The 19,279-nt window shown below is 45.0% G+C and overlaps 1 protein-coding gene and 1 pseudogene across 1 annotated transcript; both read left to right on the forward strand.

The window, feature by feature from the left end:
• The first annotated feature begins 398 nt into the window (after positions 1–398).
• On the forward strand, positions 399–2,899 carry LOC123075766 (wall-associated receptor kinase 1-like; annotated as a pseudogene).
• Positions 2,900–6,138: 3,239 nt separating this feature from the next.
• Positions 6,139–8,640, forward strand: LOC123075767 (wall-associated receptor kinase 3-like). The gene is made up of 2 exons (XM_044498292.1): positions 6,139–7,090; positions 7,487–8,640. The coding sequence occupies exons 1-2, from the start codon at positions 6,139–6,141 to the stop codon at positions 8,638–8,640; spliced, it is 2,106 nt and encodes a 701-aa protein (XP_044354227.1).
• The last annotated feature ends 10,639 nt before the right edge of the window (positions 8,641–19,279 follow it).

Genomic DNA, 19,279 nt, shown 5'->3' on the forward strand with positions numbered 1-19,279 from the left:
GACTTGACAGGCTTGCCGTTCCTTGTAAATAGAAAAATGCAGGACGGCAGGGACAATTGTACTCCACTATTCTTGTTCATGTAGAAGTGAAGGTCACTTAATGTCACATATGACTTTTACCTACCCTGCAAAGTGCCAAATGTCTTGTGAAGGTAACTAGATGATGGAAGATATCCTCAGACAGTCAGTAAGAAAGAGAAAAATAAGCAGGTATTACTCTTTTTATTGACTAGTTACCGCCATATGACAAGCCCTGTCTATTCTGCATACAAGTGGCACATACCACAGACAAGAGTTTGCAGTTTCTTTCACACTACAATGGCTATATATACACCAAACAAACGAAGGGATAGTTAGCACTTGCGTGTGGCTGAGCTGCATACAACCACATCACACAAATGAGTGTCGCAGGCATAGCAGCCCTGCTGCTGCTTCTGGCCACCATGTTAGTGTTAGTCTTGGCCAACGTAGCGGTGCCTAACTGCACCAGCAGATGCGGCAACATAAGCATACCTTACCCATTTGGCATCACCGCCGGGTGCCACCGTGAGGGCTTCAAGCTTGCATGCAACGAGACATATCATCCCCCAAAGCTCTTCATGGACAGTTCCGGAGTCGAAGTGCTTGAAATATCATCGCCAAACAGCACACTGTACATTGACAGTGGGATCCTCACCTTGGCGGGGGATGAGTCGGACGACGGTCACATCCGTATGAATTGGTCAGTCCCCCTTGACGACACCTTGTATAGGGTAGCAGCAGGCAAGAACGAAATCATTGTTCTGGGGTGTGGAATCAATATGATTGTTCAATGGCCTGATCCTGGCAAATGGCCTTATCCTGGCGACGAATCTACTCCAACCAGCAATTGTATCTCGGAATGCATGGCGGGTGCGGGTCATCCAGTGATAGCAACTAATGGCACATGTCCTGGCATTGGTTGCTGCAGTATAGACATGCATTCTGAGTCAAATAGGTTTCCCATCAAGTACACCATTGACAAAGAGAACTTGCCGCCGGTTAACGCAAGTCTGCTTTGGTGGAGAGCAAATGGTGGAGCAAGATGAAGAATATCATGATGCTGCAGAAGGCGGCATCGTCTGACACGAGCCTTGGTGCCTCCAAAGGCGTACTACACCCCATACCAGGGGTACCGATTAGAACGGCTATCAGGTGGATGTTCAGTAACTTGTCATGTGATGCGGCTAGCAATTCAAGTGACTTTGGGTGCCTCAGCGACAGGAGTAAGTGCCTTGAGTATCCTATATCAGATGATTCAACTGGAGGTTACACATGCCAGTGTTGGCATGGCTACCATGGCAACCCTTACGTGCAACATGGATGCCAAGGTATGCTACCAGACTCCCTGTATTTCATATTTTGATGGCTAGTGTATAATCAGTAGTGCACAAAGCCCGAAACTACTTAGCTTCATTACTACTGCAGATATCGACGAGTGTACAAGTCAAGGCGAGTACCCCTGCTTTGGTCAGTGCATCAATCTGATAGGGTCATATACTTGTACCTGTCCGCATGGCACCACTGGTGATCCCCGAAAACAAAATGGATGTTCTTCAACCAAAGAAATTTTTTCAGGTAATGGACAAGATTGGAAGAGAACGATCTTTTTCAATAACTTTGTAATATGAGCACAATATTACCATATCATTAATATTCATGACTCTTCGAGATTTTTTTATTTACTCAAAATCTAGATGCAAGTAAACTGATTATCCACTCTCCAGGATATACAACAGTGGTAGGAATCGGCAGCTGTGTAGGAACTCTTCTAATTATCCTCAGTATTCTCATTATAAGACGAAAGCTCTTAGTTTGGAAAGCAAGGAAGTCAAGAGAATTTTTCTTCAAAAAGAACAGAGGGTTGTTGCTACAGCGGCTTGTAGACAAGGATATTGCTGAAAGGATGCTGTTCAGTTTACAGGAGCTTGAGAAGGCAACAAATAAGTTTGACGAGGCTCGAAAACTCGGAGGTGGAGGCCACGGTACTGTCTACAGAGGGATTTTATCTGACAAACATGTTGTTGCCATCAAGAAGTCAAAAGTTGTAATCCAGAGAGAAACAGATGATTTCATCAATGAGGTTGCCATCCTTTCTCAGGTGAACCACAGGAACGTAGTGAAGCTTTTCGGATGTTGTCTCGAGACAGAAGTTCCATTGTTGGTCTACGAATTCATTTCAAATGGAACTCTTTCTGATCATCTTCATGCCGGTACACCACTATCAATGCCATGGAAAGACCGGCTCAGAATAGCCATTGAAACCTCAAGGTGCCTTGCTTATCTGCACTCAGCTGCTTCAGTATCAATAGTCCATAGAGATGTCAAGTCCGCAAACGTACTACTTGATGATCGCGTCACAGCCAAAGTATCGGATTTTGGAGCTTCAAGAGGCATCCCCATTGACCAAACTGGAGTCACAACTGCCGTTCAAGGAACTTTCGGACATTTGGATCCGGAATACTACCACACACGGCGACTCACCGAGAAAAGTGATGTATATAGCTTTGGTGTCATGCTTGTGGAGCTATTAACAAGGAAGAAGCCATGTGTCGACCTGTCAACACCAGGAGCCAGTCTAATTGCTGAATTCATCTTGCGAGTGAACCAAGACAAAATCTGTGAGATGCTAGACCAGCAAGTCATCGAAGAAGGGACTGAAGAGGCCAAACAAGTTGCAGCAGTAGCACTGATGTGCTTAAGTTTAAAGGGTGAAGATAGGCCCACAATGAGGCAAGTTGAGACAAAACTTGAAGTGATCCAAACTGTAGAAAGAAATACACCAGTGGAACAAACCAACGCCAATGCTGATGATGACAACTTCAGTAGACGATATAGTATGGAGGAAGAGTGCATGTCATCTATGAGTTTCCCTAGGTAGACCTGGTTGATATCCCTTTTGTTGGATTTCAATTTTTGAAGCTAGCGGGTGCCCCATCCTGCCTCAGAAATTTTTCTGTCTTTCTTGGTTCTTCAGTAAATTGCCACGTCCTATTTAAATATGCTTAGATGACAGCAGCATCGGCATGTAGCACCGCAGTAACAACACAAGTACTCCCTCCGTTTTTATGTACTCCGCATATTCGCTTTGACTGAAGTCAAACTTTATAAAGTTTGATCAAGTTTGTAGAAAACAATATGAACATTTACAGTAACAAATTTATATGATGTGAAAAAATATGCAATGATGAATTGAATGATATATATTTGATGGTGTATATGTTAATAGTTTTTTCTACAAACTTGCAGTGGTTTAGGATTACATTTGCAGTGGTCGCAGGGCCCAACCGAATACACTGACTTAGCTAGTGGTTTTGCGAAAAAAGAAAAACAAAGCTAGTAGCTTTGCACATTCGTGAAACCTTCCACCGGTTTCGGTAAGGTAAGGTTTCACATAGTTTTTTTCTCCCTTTTCTATGTCTTTATCAGTTTTCTATTGGATTATCTACTTTTGGTTCTCTTTCTTTTTATATGTTTTTCACATTGACTTTTTAAAATGCACTAGGAAACATGCCCGTACATTGCAACGGGAGAAAAAGGTATCACACGCGTGCACTTTAGACGGCGACTATTAGCCTCCGCCCTTACTATTTTCCTCCGGTGACACGGGGCACGTGGTTTCCTTAACCCTTGGCCTGGATCCATGCAGCGCATTTGCCTGAAGGGCGAAGGTTCTTCCATCCCGGCAGCGTCCGACGGCTCCCAACATGACTGCTTCCCCTCTGGCACATTCCCGGCTGTGTGGATGCCCAAGACACGGTGTCGATGGTGACGCTATTCATCAACTGAAGGTAAAAAGGCAAGTCAATAAGTCTTACTGTTTGTGTTTTCCATCAAAAGACTAAAAATGGCTGTAGTTTTATCATGGAGTTTGGCATATTTGACATAGATGCCTACTTGGTTATAAATATCTTAACCTTCGGACGTTTGAAGCCATTGTGAAACAGTAGCCAAGTCGTATCAAGAATGCTAACTTGTATATTTTTCAGTCTAGTGTTCTACTGCCTCTGTCGACGTTTATAGACACTAGTGTAATGCCAAAAAATGTTTTATATTTTGGGACGGAAGGAGTAGAATTGATTAAGACGCTATGCGGTTGGTGGCTCGTTTCGTTGGCCGCATCAGCACATTATATAATATAGGCTATGACAAAACTTGCCAGCAAAAGAAGAATGCCAAAAATGAAGCATATTTTATACGCCTTCTGAGAGGTTTCCATATAACACTAAATTACCATTATTATTATTTTCCATCACGAACAACCCAAATGTATTAGTGAACTGAGCTCAGTTGGTTAGGTTATTACTTCGTATTGAAACCTACTTACCCAGGTTCAAGTTCTAGACTACCAGCGCAAGTTCTAGACTACGAACAACCCAAACTTACTTAGTCAATTTTCGGTGCTATTCATGCAGGACAATGTGTTCGTCAACCACGAGGTGCGTATGATGACTTCATCAATCTCAAAATTTACAAGATCAGTCATCTCTTGGAGATACTCTTAGAAATAGGGCGCGCTTTTGTCGCCAATATGAGGTGAGTGTACATATGCACCATGTATATGTATGTGTCTACATGTGAATGTGTTTCTAAAAAGAGCCCAAACGCATTCTCGCAAGACAAAGGGTGAAACAGAAATATACCTTACCACCGCGGAATAAAAGATGTGATCAAATGCTTACTACTCACCTCTTTCAAAGTTGAAGTAGAAACAAAACATTACTAGAGCATGCATTCAAAGCAGTTCCCACGTAAGGGGTAAATGCACGACTTGTGCTTGATCAAGCGGAGAATCTCCTCGGAGCGCTGCACCTCAATGATGGTGAGCATGACCACTGTGCAGTAGTAGTTGGCGACACAGAAGCGGCCACCACCTAGGTGCACGAGACACGAGCGACCCTGTAGCTCCATGCACCCCTCGGGTGCGGTATAACATACCCGACCAGGCGTCGTTGAATAGACAACCTCCAGCTTCCCGAGAAAACATCCAAAAACCTGGTGGACGGAAAGAGGTCCGACCATGTGGCTTTCAATAGACAACCTCCAACAGTCAGGTGGACAGAAAGGGGGAAGATATCTGGTGCTCCGGGAGCACCTAAACTTAGGTGCTCCGGGAGCTTCTCAGCCGTTGGATCTAAAATCCAAAGGCCAAGGAGAGAGCTCGCGCATTTATTCAAAAAACACCCCTAGAAGTCCATTATTACAACCAGATGCAACGCATCCCTAGATGACCGTTAGATTATAGATCCAACGGCTGAGGAGCTCCGGGAGCACCTAAACTTAGGTGCTCCCGTAGCACCTGATATTTTCCCGACAGAAAGGGTCGTGAACAGCGGGGAACGAGCAGCGAGCCAAAGCCCCCTCCCAGACAGGCAGAGGGGCACCACGAATTGATTGGATGGTGAAGGAGTCACGCGATGCCACGGATGGTCTAAGGAGGCGGGTACTCTAAAATTATTTAAAGGAGTAATACTCAGTCAACTTTGGAGTATCAGTACGTCAAGCAAAAATATTAGAAACTAGACGGCTGTTCTCCATGTTTTATCTGCCGGCCTGAGGCTTACAGTTATTCTAGTGATTCCTTGACTGCTTCATGTAGTCGCCAGCAAGTAACTAGCCATGCGTATAAACTATGTATAAATCCAATAATTGGGGTAGCCTTTCTTGTGCAAAGACAATGAAAGACGATAAGAACAAATTAATATCAGGCATTAGGACAACGGACTTGACAGGCTTGCCGTTCCTTGTAAATAGAAAAATGCAGGACGGCAGGGACAATTGTACTCCACTATTCTTGTTCATGTAGAAGTGAAGGTCACTTAATGTCACATATGACTTTTACCTACCCTGCAAAGTGCCAAATGTCTTGTGAAGGTAACTAGATGATGGAAGATATCCTCAGACAGTCAGTAAGAAAGAGAAAAATAAGCAGGTATTACTCTTTTTATTGACTAGTTACCGCCATATGACAAGCCCTGTCTATTCTGCATACAAGTGGCACATACCACAGACAAGAGTTTGCAGTTTCTTTCACACTACAATGGCTATATATACACCAAACAAACGAAGGGATAGTTAGCACTTGCGTGTGGCTGAGCTGCATACAACCACATCACACAAATGAGTGTCGCAGGCATAGCAGCCCTGCTGCTGCTTCTGGCCACCATGTTAGTGTTAGTCTTGGCCAACGTAGCGGTGCCTAACTGCACCAGCAGATGCGGCAACATAAGCATACCTTACCCATTTGGCATCACCGCCGGGTGCCACCGTGAGGGCTTCAAGCTTGCATGCAACGAGACATATCATCCCCCAAAGCTCTTCATGGACAGTTCCGGAGTCGAAGTGCTTGAAATATCATCGCCAAACAGCACACTGTACATTGACAGTGGGATCCTCACCTTGGCGGGGGATGAGTCGGACGACGGTCACATCCGTATGAATTGGTTAGTCCCCCTTGACGACACCTTGTATAGGGTAGCAGCAGGCAAGAACGAAATCATTGTTCTGGGGTGTGGAATCAATATGATTGTTCAATGGCCTGATCCTGGCAAATGGCCTTATCCTGGCGACGAATCTACTCCAACCAGCAATTGTATCTCGGAATGCATGGCGGGTGCGGGTCATCCAGTGATAGCAACTAATGGCACATGTCCTGGCATTGGTTGCTGCAGTATAGACATGCATTCTGAGTCAAATAGGTTTCCCATCAAGTACACCATTGACAAAGAGAACTTGCCGCCGGTTAACGCAAGTCTTGCTTTGGTGGAGAGCAAATGGTGGAGCAAGATGAAGAATATCATGATGCTGCAGAAGGCGGCATCGTCTGACACCAGCCTTGGTGCCTCCAAAGGCGTACTACACCCCATACCAGGGGTACCGATTAGAACGGCTATCAGGTGGATGTTCAGTAACTTGTCATGTGATGCGGCTAGCAATTCAAGTGACTTTGGGTGCCTCAGCGACAGGAGTAAGTGCCTTGAGTATCCTATATCAGATGATTCAACTGGAGGTTACACATGCCAGTGTTGGCATGGCTACCATGGCAACCCTTACGTGCAACATGGATGCCAAGGTATGCTACCAGACTCCCTGTATTTCATATTTTGATGGCTAGTGTATAATCAGTAGTGCACAAAGCCCGAAACTACTTAGCTTCATTACTACTGCAGATATCGACGAGTGTACAAGTCAAGGCGAGTACCCCTGCTTTGGTCAGTGCATCAATCTGATAGGGTCATATACTTGTACCTGTCCGCATGGCACCACTGGTGATCCCCGAAAACAAAATGGATGTTCTTCAACCAAAGAAATTTTTTCAGGTAATGGACAAGATTGGAAGAGAACGATCTTTTTCAATAACTTTGTAATATGAGCACAATATTACCATATCATTAATATTCATGACTCTTCGAGATTTTTTTATTTACTCAAAATCTAGATGCAAGTAAACTGATTATCCACTCTCCAGGATATACAACAGTGGTAGGAATCGGCAGCTGTGTAGGAACTCTTCTAATTATCCTCAGTATTCTCATTATAAGACGAAAGCTCTTAGTTTGGAAAGCAAGGAAGTCAAGAGAATTTTTCTTCAAAAAGAACAGAGGGTTGTTGCTACAGCGGCTTGTAGACAAGGATATTGCTGAAAGGATGCTGTTCAGTTTACAGGAGCTTGAGAAGGCAACAAATAAGTTTGACGAGGCTCGAAAACTCGGAGGTGGAGGCCACGGTACTGTCTACAGAGGGATTTTATCTGACAAACATGTTGTTGCCATCAAGAAGTCAAAAGTTGTAATCCAGAGAGAAACAGATGATTTCATCAATGAGGTTGCCATCCTTTCTCAGGTGAACCACAGGAACGTAGTGAAGCTTTTCGGATGTTGTCTCGAGACAGAAGTTCCATTGTTGGTCTACGAATTCATTTCAAATGGAACTCTTTCTGATCATCTTCATGCCGGTACACCACTATCAATGCCATGGAAAGACCGGCTCAGAATAGCCATTGAAACCTCAAGGTGCCTTGCTTATCTGCACTCAGCTGCTTCAGTATCAATAGTCCATAGAGATGTCAAGTCCGCAAACGTACTACTTGATGATCGCGTCACAGCCAAAGTATCGGATTTTGGAGCTTCAAGAGGCATCCCCATTGACCAAACTGGAGTCACAACTGCCGTTCAAGGAACTTTCGGACATTTGGATCCGGAATACTACCACACACGGCGACTCACCGAGAAAAGTGATGTATATAGCTTTGGTGTCATGCTTGTGGAGCTATTAACAAGGAAGAAGCCATGTGTCGACCTGTCAACACCAGGAGCCAGTCTAATTGCTGAATTCATCTTGCGAGTGAACCAAGACAAAATCTGTGAGATGCTAGACCAGCAAGTCATCGAAGAAGGGACTGAAGAGGCCAAACAAGTTGCAGCAGTAGCACTGATGTGCTTAAGTTTAAAGGGTGAAGATAGGCCCACAATGAGGCAAGTTGAGACAAAACTTGAAGTGATCCAAACTGTAGAAAGAAATACACCAGTGGAACAAACCAACGCCAATGCTGATGATGACAACTTCAGTAGACGATATAGTATGGAGGAAGAGTGCATGTCATCTATGAGTTTCCCTAGGTAGACCTGGTTGATATCCCTTTTGTTGGATTTCAATTTTTGAAGCTAGCGGGTGCCCCATCCTGCCTCAGAAATTTTTCTGTCTTTCTTGGTTCTTCAGTAAATTGCCACGTCCTATTTAAATATGCTTAGATGACAGCAGCATCGGCATGTAGCACCGCAGTAACAACACAAGTACTCCCTCCGTTTTTATGTACTCCGCATATTTTCTTTGACTGAAGTCAAACTTTATAAAGTTTGATCAAGTTTGTAGAAAACAATAAGAACATTTACAGTAAGAAATTTATATGATGTGAAAAAATATGCAATGATGAATTGAATGATATATATTTGGTGGTGTATATGTTAATAGTTTTTTCTACAAACTTGCAGTGGTTTAGGATTACATTTGCTGTGGTCGCAGGGCCCAACCCAATACACTGACTTAGCTAGTGGTTTTGCGAAAAAAGAAAAACAAAGCTAGTAGTTTTGCACATTCGTGAAACCTTCCACCGGTTTCGGTAAGGTAAGGTTTCACATAGTTTTTTTCTTCTTTTTCTATGTGTTTATCAGTTTTCTGTTGGATTTTCTACTTTTGGTTCTCTTTCTTTTTATATGTTTTTCACATTGACTTTTTAAAATGCAGTAGAAAACATGCCCGTACATTGCAACAGGAGAAAGGAATCACACATATGCACTTTAGACGGCGACTATTAGCCTCCGCGCTTACTATTTTCCTCCGGTGACATGGGGCACGTGTTTTCCTTAACCCTTGGCCTGGATCCATGCAGCGCAGTTGCCTCAAGCGCGAAGGTTCTTCCATCCCGGCAGCGGCCGACGGCTCCCAACATGACTGGTTCCCCTCTGGCGCATTCCTGGCTGTGTGGATGCCCAAGACACGTGTTGATGGTGACACTATTCATCAACGGAAGGTAAAAAAACAAGTCAATAAGTCTTACTCTTTGTGTTTTCCATCAAAAGACTAAAAATGGCTGTAGTTTCCATGGAGTTTGGCATATTTTACATAGATGCCTACTTGCTTATAAATATTCTTAACCTTCGGACGTTTGAAGCCATTGTGAAACAGTAGACAAGTCGTATCAAGAATGCTAACTTGTATATTTTTTGATCTAGTGTTCTACTGCCTCTGTCGACGTTTATAGACATTAGTGTAGTGCCAAAAAAGTCTTATATTATGAAACGGAAGGAGTACAATTGATTAAGACGCTATGCGGTTGGTGGCTCGTTTCGTTGCCCGCATGAGCACATTATATGATATAGGCTATGACAAAACTTGCCAGCAAAAGAAGAATGCCAAAAGTGAAGCATATTTTATACGCCTTCTCAGCATATGTGCTAACAATTTAGAATTTTTCTGAGAGGTTTACATATAACACTAAATTACCACTATTATTATTTTCCCTCAGGAACAACCCAAATGTATTAGTGAACTGACCTCAGTTGGTTAGGTTATTACTTTGTATTGAAACCTACTTACCCAGGTTCAAGTTCTGGACTACCAGCGCTTAAATTTACCTGGATTTATTTCCCGAATTTTCGGTGCTATTCATGCGGGACGATGTGTTTATCAACCACGAGGTGCGTATGATGACTTCATCAATCTCAAATTTTACAAGATTAGTCATCTCTTGGACATACTCTTAGAAATAGGGCGCGCTTTTGTCGCCAATATGAGGTGAGTGTACGTATGCACCATGTATATGTATGTGTCTACATGTGAATGTGTTTCTAAAAAGAGCCCAAACACATTACTTTGTTATAATGTATTTGTGTTGGAAGGTTCTCCCTCGCAAGACAAAGGGTGAAAAGAAATAGACCTTAACACCGCGGAATAAAATATGTGATCAAATACTTACTACTCACCTCTTTCGAAGTTGAAGTAGAAACAAAACATTACTAGAGCAGGCATTCAAAGCAGTTCCCACGTAAGGGGTAAATGCACGACTTGTGCGTGATCAAGCGGAGAACCTCGCCGCAGCGCTCGACCTCCATGCCGCTGAGCATGACCACTTTGGAGTAGTAGTTGGCGACACAGAAGCGGCCACCACCTAGGTGCACGAGGCACGAGCAATCCTGTCGCTCCGTGCGCCCCTCGGGTGCTACGATGCCCATGTCCAGCTCATGGCTACCAAGGCGCGGCAGCGGCTGCTCGCCCGTGGAGACTAGGCTGCTGAGGTCCGCTGCACAGAGAACGCCCTTGTCTCTGGCCGAGAATCCGTACCAGAGGCCGTGCTCCGGGGCATGCTGCACCTGTCCCTGGAACGGCAGGTCCCAGTCGGCGGCCTTGCTCCATGCGCGTGTCTCCGTGTCCAGGAAGAAGGTGCCCTGGCCCTTGGAGGAGACCCAGATGTGGGAGTCGCCGACCACCGCGGCGGTGCTGACTATGTCGCAGGGATGGCCGTGCCGCGGCGGTGGCACGTAAGGAGGCGCGGGGAGGAGATGCCATGCCCGGTCCATGGGATTTTTTTCCCGCCTGGATGAGCGCCTCCATGGGGTTCTTGGACGACGCATCGTCTTCCCGCTCCCACCACAACGGAGCATCCTCCATGACATACAAGTCGTCGCCGACGGGGAGCCACAGGGAACTGCACTTGGGCACACTCATGCCGGGCAGGCTGCACGAGGTCCGGGAGGCGGCGTCGTAGAGGACGGGTTTATGTTCCGGAGACTTCAAGCGTGGTGCGGCGAGGATCTTGTCCCTGGCGCGGCCGAAGAGCATGAACTCCATCGTCCGGGCATTGAAGCCCGTTTCGGGATGGTCGAAGGTAGTGATGGGGGGAGGCAGGCGAGCCTTCTCCGGCGCAGGCGCCGCCTGCGGTTGATCCTCGCGCTGGAAGAGGGTCGATACGGGTCGATGCGGCGCACCGAGTACACGCAGGCCTTCTGCTCTTCGGGTTCGCCATAGAATTCCAGCTTGGATCGGGGTTTGGGCCATCTGTAGTGGTTGACCACCATGTAGAGGAAGGAACGAGCACGGCTCATGATCGGCCTGGATTGGCGGCGGCGGCGGCGGCCGGCGGGAGCACGCGTATATGCAATCTGGCTGGTCACACCCTGTGCCGTGTCATGTGTTGTTTCTATTGTACTACCGCATGAGGTACGCATGGTGGGCTGAAATAGCGAAGATGTACAAAAAACAAAAACTAGGGCATAGTCCAATAGTCCGATAGGCATTTTAATAAAACATGGGTAGCACTAAAAAAACATGGGTTGTTGCTTTAAAAATAATATGGGTTTGTCTAGATTTTTTTTTCTAGACGGGTGGTGCGGCCCTTTGAGAAAAGGTACATTTTCCCTTTTATGTAAACTTTAAAAATAAATTTTATCTCACTAATTCATACATAGTCAAAGTAATAAAAAATACAATTTAAAATAGATTCGTGAGTCATGGACAACTTCGCACATACCCAACAATATAAAAAGGATGTAGTCCTTTGGAAACAAGGTTATGCACTTTTAAAAACTAATATTGTGTTTTAAAAAAAGTTCATTTAGTACAAAAATAGTTTGATTATTGTTTACAATTTTTATGTAATTAGTACAATTATTTATGAATTTTAAAAAGTTTATATATATAATTTTTTTACTTCTGCTGTTCTTTGTACTACCTTGACAGATGATGAATATACCGGAAGTTTTCTCCTGAAAAAAGAGACATGCTCCTGGTCATACAACACCACCATGACTATATTGTTATTTAGTAAACATGTCATCATATCTTGGCTACTCCCTCTGTCTAGGTGTGTAAGTCATCTTACGTTGTGCACCGCAACCAAGGTGGAGAGGAAAACGAGAAAACTTAATGTCTTTTTGCTAATTAATAGCATTGCATGCAATGAACTAACCACTGCATGTCATGTTTGGTAGTCTCAAGTCATTAAAGCATGCACGGTCCACATCTCTTATTGGTTGATATGTCACAAAACAAGAAATGAGGAGGGAGTTAATGTACCGTGCCTAAGTGTTTTTGGATTATTTGGTTTTCATAAGGTGACTTACACACCTAGACGGAGGGAGTAGTTAGTATTTGTTTCTAGGTGCAGATGGTGCACTGGCACCCCCCATCCTCAACACACTTAGAGGTCCAACTGCACGGATAACACTGAGTGTGGTTGAAAAATGCGCCACATGTTGTCCTACAACTGAGGTCATCACACCGTGGTGGATAAGTAGTCCTTCCAAAGCATGCACCCTCTGTTGACGCAAAATAGTACCATAAAAAATGAAATTGCACATCAATATTTGTGATCTTGGATGAGTTATTAAAGCAAGCTTCCACATGAGCAAATGAGTACCTGCTGCCATCATGAGGAGGGCAAGGGTGAGGAAAACCATGATTGTGGTCCTCATCTTTGATATCTAGATGACGCTGCTAATTGAAAACGCGGTTGGTAGATGTTTGTGAGTTGTGAAGGTGAGCAGGGCTACCCTCTTATAGCATTGGAGATGTGATGTGTCTAGAACGGTATTAAAGCACCAGGCTGGATAAACATGCCCAAATTAATGGTAATTGAGTGCATTGGTTAGTATTTAATGCATTAATTTGTGGATGAGTACTTATTTATTAGAGGAATAATAACAAGGGGAAATTTAATTATACTTAGAAAAGGTAAGTTGGCCCACAGAACGATCATAGCAAGCCCCCCCTGAAAATAATTTGACCTACGAAATTTTTTTAGGTTTAAAATCAACAATTTAAGGGGAATAAAGTAAATACCCCAAACAAATTGGAATTTCAATTGAAAACAAATAGGTTTAACATTAATGAACGTGGGGATTATGGTACTTACCATGGATCGAGAGAGATTCATTTCAGTGGGGCTGTCAGGGTGCCTTTACCTACCTGGACTAATCGTCCGAAATTCGCTTCCATGGAAAATCATTGTGCAAATTCCTTTCATCTAGTTTTTGTAAGGTAACTCGTGAGATACTTATCTCATCACAATCACCTCTTGCTGGATTCTTACACTGACATTGCTCAACCCTTCTCAAGGAAAGGGGACGAGTTTAAACTTGATATTCCTAGAGTACCGTCTTGATAGTAACGTATAGCATATACACTGCATGCACTAGAACATAAACATATATTGTAGTAACATGTTTTAAGCAGCCGTGTTAAACGGGCCAGGCCGAGTACTATGTATATTGTAGTAACATGTTCTGTCACATGCACGGTACTGTGTATTGTGCATGCCCAGGCCGAGTAGTCGTACGTGTGGATGTGGTGGTCTTTTTGTTGGCTTGGTGTGTGCATGCATGGCAATGATAAAGACATATGGGTGGTCAGGCGTGTCTATCACCTTGTGGGTAGAACCTAGAGCCGGGCTGCCTACGTCCAGCAATCCCAATTGGCACCCAGGCTTCATTTGGATGCTATGAGAGATATTTCCAGAGAATAGATGCCCCGGTTGAATTTTTCTTTGGCCAACTAGAAGCCCCGTGGAAAATTGGCATCCACATTTGGCTCCAAGGTGCAAATCCCCCCCACAGAGAAAAGACACAAAACTAAAGGAGAGTCAAGACCTGATGAACTCAAGCAACACCATACCCCATCAGATATTGCTACGAGTGAGCCTCCTTTGGACATGTATCCCCCCGTCATCATTGTCTTCGCGGCCACCACCAGCAGCAGTCACCGCCGCCGCCGGCAGCCTCCCTAGTGGCGCGATCTAGTGGGAAGGACACAAAACTACAGTGGGAGGAGATCCAACGATGCAGCACGACGGAGGCGGAGGCACGAGTACGAGGCGCAGCCAGACACCAAGGAAGAGAGGAGAGGCAACACAACCTCGGAACGAACGGTGTCGCAGGGGAGGGAGGCAGCGGCTGCATGTGGCAGGGGAGACAGGCGTCAAGTCTTGAGAGAAAGGCTATTCATGACTTATCCTTTCAGCTACCACAACTATCTTTGGACAACTAACATTAGCTACAAAACCACGATACATGTGAAAGGAAGCTTATTGTGCTTTTAAGTTTTTATAGTTGAAGCATTTTGTGGTGGCTTGGCATCACGACACCTTACCCTCATCATGATCAGTCTTCACTTGCTCCCACCTTCTTTGCTGAGTTAAGTTGTCAATGTTCATGGCTGGAATTAGAACACCACTTCACCGGAGTGGGATAATATAGTCGAATGGCATTAGATGACTGAAAGTGAACATTGTTGTGGATTTACTACTGCACATAGGAAGTATTTTTTCAGCCTTGTCATAACTTGATACTACTTGTGTGGAACAAGAACAACAATTTGCATAACTTGTTGATTTGACTGTGTCGTCAACAACCTGGAGCCGTTTTTAGTTTGTTTCACTAACTCTGGTGCAATTTAAACTCCTAACATGTGTTGGCAAATTTTCTTTGTTTTGTTGCGATGAAAGGCATGCAAGTAGTGAAGGGAATGAAAGATAGTCCTACTAACTTGAAGTCCAATTCAGGTGGCCATGTAAGCATGGGAAGCGAAATGTTTTCATGGTCAAGGCAGAGGCATTAGTTGTCCACGACAAGGGACATGGGACATGGAGCTGCCCATGATAGTGGGCCTTGTTAGAAATATACCCTAGAGGCAATAATAAATTAGTTATTATTATATTTCCTTGTTCATGATAATCGTTTATTATCCATGCTAAAATTGTATTGATAAGAAACTCAGATACATGTGTGGATACATAGACAACACCATGTCCCTAGTAAGCCTCTAGTTGACTAGCTCGTTGATCAATAGATGGTTACGGCTTCCTGACCATGGACATTGGATGTCGTTGATAACGGGATCACATCATTAGGAGAATGATGTGATGGACAAGACCCAATCCTAAGCCTAGCACAAGATCGTGTAGTTCGTTTGCTAAGAGCTTTTCTAATGTCAAGTATCATTTCCTTAGACCATGAGTTTGTGCAACTCCCGGATACCGTAGGAATGCTTTGGGTGTACCAAACGTCACAACGTAACTGGGTGGCTATAAAGGTGCACTACAGGTATCTCCGAAAGTGTCTGTTGGGTTGGCACGAATCGAGACTGGGATTTGTCACTCCGTGTAAACGGAGAGGTATCTCTGGGCCCACTCGGTAGGACATCATCATAATGTGCACAATGTGACCAAGGAGTTGATCACGGGATGATGTGTTACGGAACGAGTAAAGAGACTTGCCGGTAACGAGATTGAACAAGGTATCGGGATACCGACGATCGAATCTCGGGCAAGTACCATACCGGTAGACAAAGGGAATTGTATACGGGATTGATTGAATCCTTGACATCGTGGTTCATCCGATGAGATCATCATGGAACATGTGGGAGCCAACATGGGTATCCAGATCCCGCTGTTGGTTATTGGCCGGAGAACGTCTCGGTCATGTCTGCATGGTTCCCGAACCCGTAGGGTCTACACACTTAAGGTTCGATGACGCTAGGGTTATAGGGAATAGATATACGTGGTTACCGAATGTTGTTCGGAGTCCCGGATGAGATCCCGGACGTCACGAGGAGTTCCGGAATGGTCCGGAGGTAAAGATTTATATATGGGAAGTCCCGTTTTGGCCACCGGAAGAGTTTCGGGCGTCACCGGTAATGTACCGGGACCACCGAAGGGTTCCGGGGGTCCACCGGGAGGGGCCACCAACCCCGGAGGCCTGCGTGGGCCAAGTGTGGGAAGGGACCAGCCCCTAGGTGGGCTGGTGCGCCTCCCACAAGAGGCCCAAGGCGCAGGGAAGGGGGAAGGGGGAAACCCTAGGCTCAGATGGGCCTAAGGCCCACCTAGGGTGCGCCCCCCTCTCTCCCCCTCTGGCCGCCCCCCTAGATGCATCTAGGGCTGGGGGGCGCAGCCCCTCCCCCTCCCCTATATATAGTGGGGGTTTTGGGGCTGCCATAGACAATGAGTCTCCCTCTCTCTTGGCGCAGCCCTACCCCTCTCCCTCCTCGTCTCTCGCAGTGCTTGGCGAAGCCCTGCTGGAGTGCCACGCTCCTCCATCACCACCACGCCGTCGTGCTGCTGCTGGATGGAGTCTTCCCCAACCTCTCCCTCTCTCCTTGCTGGATCAAGGCATGGGAGACGTCACCGGGCTGCACGTGTGTTGAACGCGGAGGCGCCGTGGTTCGGCGCTTAGATCGGAAACAACCGCGATCTGAATCGCTACGAGTACGACTCCTTCATCCGCGTTCTTGCAACGCTTCCGCTTAGCGATCTACAATGGTACGTAGATGCACTCCCCTTCCCCTCGGTGCTAGATTACTCCATAGATTGATCTTGGTGATGCGTAGAAAATTTTGAATTTCTGCTACGTTCCCCAACAGTGGCATCATGAGCTAGGTCTATGCGTAGTTTCTATGCACGAGTAGAACACAAAGTAGTTGTGGGCGTCGATTTTGTCAATTTACTTGCCGTTACTAGTCTTATCTTGATTCGGCGGCATCGTGGGATGAAGCGGCCCGGACCGACCTTACACGTACACTTACGTGAGACAGGTTCCACCGACTGACATGCACTAGTTGCATAAGGTGGCTAGCGGGTGTCTGTCTCTCCCACTTTAGTCGGATCGGATTCGATGAAAAGGGTCCTTATGAAGGGTAAATAGAAATTGGCTTATCACGTTGTGGCTTTTGCGTAGGTAAGAAACGTTCTTGCTAGAATCCCATAGCAGCCACGTAAAACATGCAACAACAATTAGAGGACGTCTAACTTGTTTTTGCAGGGTATGCTATGTGATGTGATATGGCCAAAAGGATGTGATGAATGATATATGTGATGTATGGGATTGATCATGTTCTTGTAATAGGAATCACGACTTGCATGTCGATGAGTATGACAACCGGCAGGAGCCATAGGAGTTGTCTTAATTTATTGTATGACCTGCGTGTCAATGAAAACGCCATGTAATTACTTTACTTTATTGCTAACCGTTAGCCATAGTAGTAGAAGTAATAGTTGGCGAGACAACTTCATGAAGACACGATGATGGAGATCATGATGATGGAGATCATGGTGTCATGCCGGTGACGAAGGTGATCATGCCGCGCCTCGAAGATGGAGATCAAAGGCGCAAGATGATATTGGCCATATCACGTCACTTTATGATTTGCATGTGATGTTTGTCATGTTTACATCTTATTTGCTTAGAACGGCGGTAGCATAAATAAGATGATCCCTCACTAAAATTTCAAGAGACGTGTTCCCCCTAACTGTGCACCGTTGCGAAGGTTTGTTGTTTCGAAGCACCACGTGATGATCGGGTGTGATAGATTTTAACGTTCGAATACAACGGGTGTTGACGAGCCTAGCATGTACAGACATGGCCTCGGAACACATGCGAAACACTTAGGTTGACTTGACGAGCCTAGCATGTACAGACATGGCCTCGGAACACAAGAGACCGAAAGGTCGAACATGAGTCGTATAGTAGATACGATCAACATGGAGATGTTCACCGATGATGACTAGTCCGTCTCACGTGATGATCGGACACGGCCTAGTTTGACTCGGATCATGTATCACTTAGATGACTAGAGGGATGTCTATCTGAGTGGGAGTTCATTAAATAATCAGATGAACTTAATTCATGAACATAGTCAAAAGGTCTTTGCATTATGTCATAGCTTACGCTTTAGTTCTACTGTTTAAGATATGTTCCTAGAGAAAATTTAGTTGAAAGTTGATAGTAGCAATTATGCGGACTGGGTCCGTAAACTGAGGATTGTCCTCATTGCTGCACAGAAGGCTTATGTCCTTAATGCACCGCTCAGTGTGCTGAACCTCAGCGTCGTCTGTAGATGTTGCGAAACATCTGGCATACACGTTTTGATGACTACGTGATAGTTCAGTGCGTAATGCTAACGGTTTAGAATTGTGGCACCAAAGACGTTTTGAAACGTCACAGAACATATGAGATGTTCCGAAGACTGAAATTAGGATTTCAGACTAGTGCCCACGTCAAGACGTATGAGACCACTGACAAGTTTCTTAAGCCTGCAAACTAAGGGAGAAAAGCTCAATCGTTGAGCATGTGCTCAGATTGTCTGAGTACCACAATCCCTTGAATCGAGTGGGAGTTAATCTACCAGATGAGATAGTGATGGTTCTCCATAGTCACTGCCACCAAGCTATTAGAGCTTCGTGATGAACTATAACATATCAGGGATAGATATGATGATCCTTGAGCTATGCGCAATGTTTAACACCGCGAAAGTAGAAATCAAATAGGAGCATCAATTGTTGATGGTTAGTAAAACCACTAGTTTCAAGAAGGGCAAGGGCAAAAGGGATACTTCATGAAACAGCAAATCATTTGCTGCTCTAGTGAAGAATCCCAAGGTTGAACCCAAACCCGAGACTAAGTGCTTCTGTAATGAAGGGGAACGGTCACTGAAGCAGAACTACCCTAGATACTTGGTAGATGAGAAGGTAGGCAAGGTCGACAGAAGTATATTGGATATACATTATATGAATGTGTGCTTTACTAGTACTCCTAGCAGCACCAGGGTATTAGATACCGGTTCGGTTGCTAAGTGTTAGTAACTCGAAATAAAAGCTGCGGAATAAACGAAGACTAGCTAAAGGTGAGATGATGATATGTGTTGGAAGTGTTTCCAAGGTTGATGTGATCAAGCATCGCACACTCCCTCTACCATCGAGATTGGTGTTAAACCTAAA

Source organism: Triticum aestivum, chromosome 3D (genome assembly GCF_018294505.1).
Source record: "Triticum aestivum cultivar Chinese Spring chromosome 3D, IWGSC CS RefSeq v2.1, whole genome shotgun sequence".
NCBI lineage: Eukaryota > Viridiplantae > Streptophyta > Magnoliopsida > Poales > Poaceae > Triticum > Triticum aestivum.

Excerpts from the sequence above, each read along its gene's own strand:
- LOC123075767 (XM_044498292.1), top strand. The coding sequence starts at position 6,139 with ATGAGTGTCGCAGGCATAGCAGCCCTGCTGCTGCTTCTGGCCACCATG. Across the intron at positions 7,091-7,486 it reads CGTGCAACATGGATGCCAAG|GATATACAACAGTGGTAGGA; the intron begins GTATGCTACCAG and ends TCCACTCTCCAG.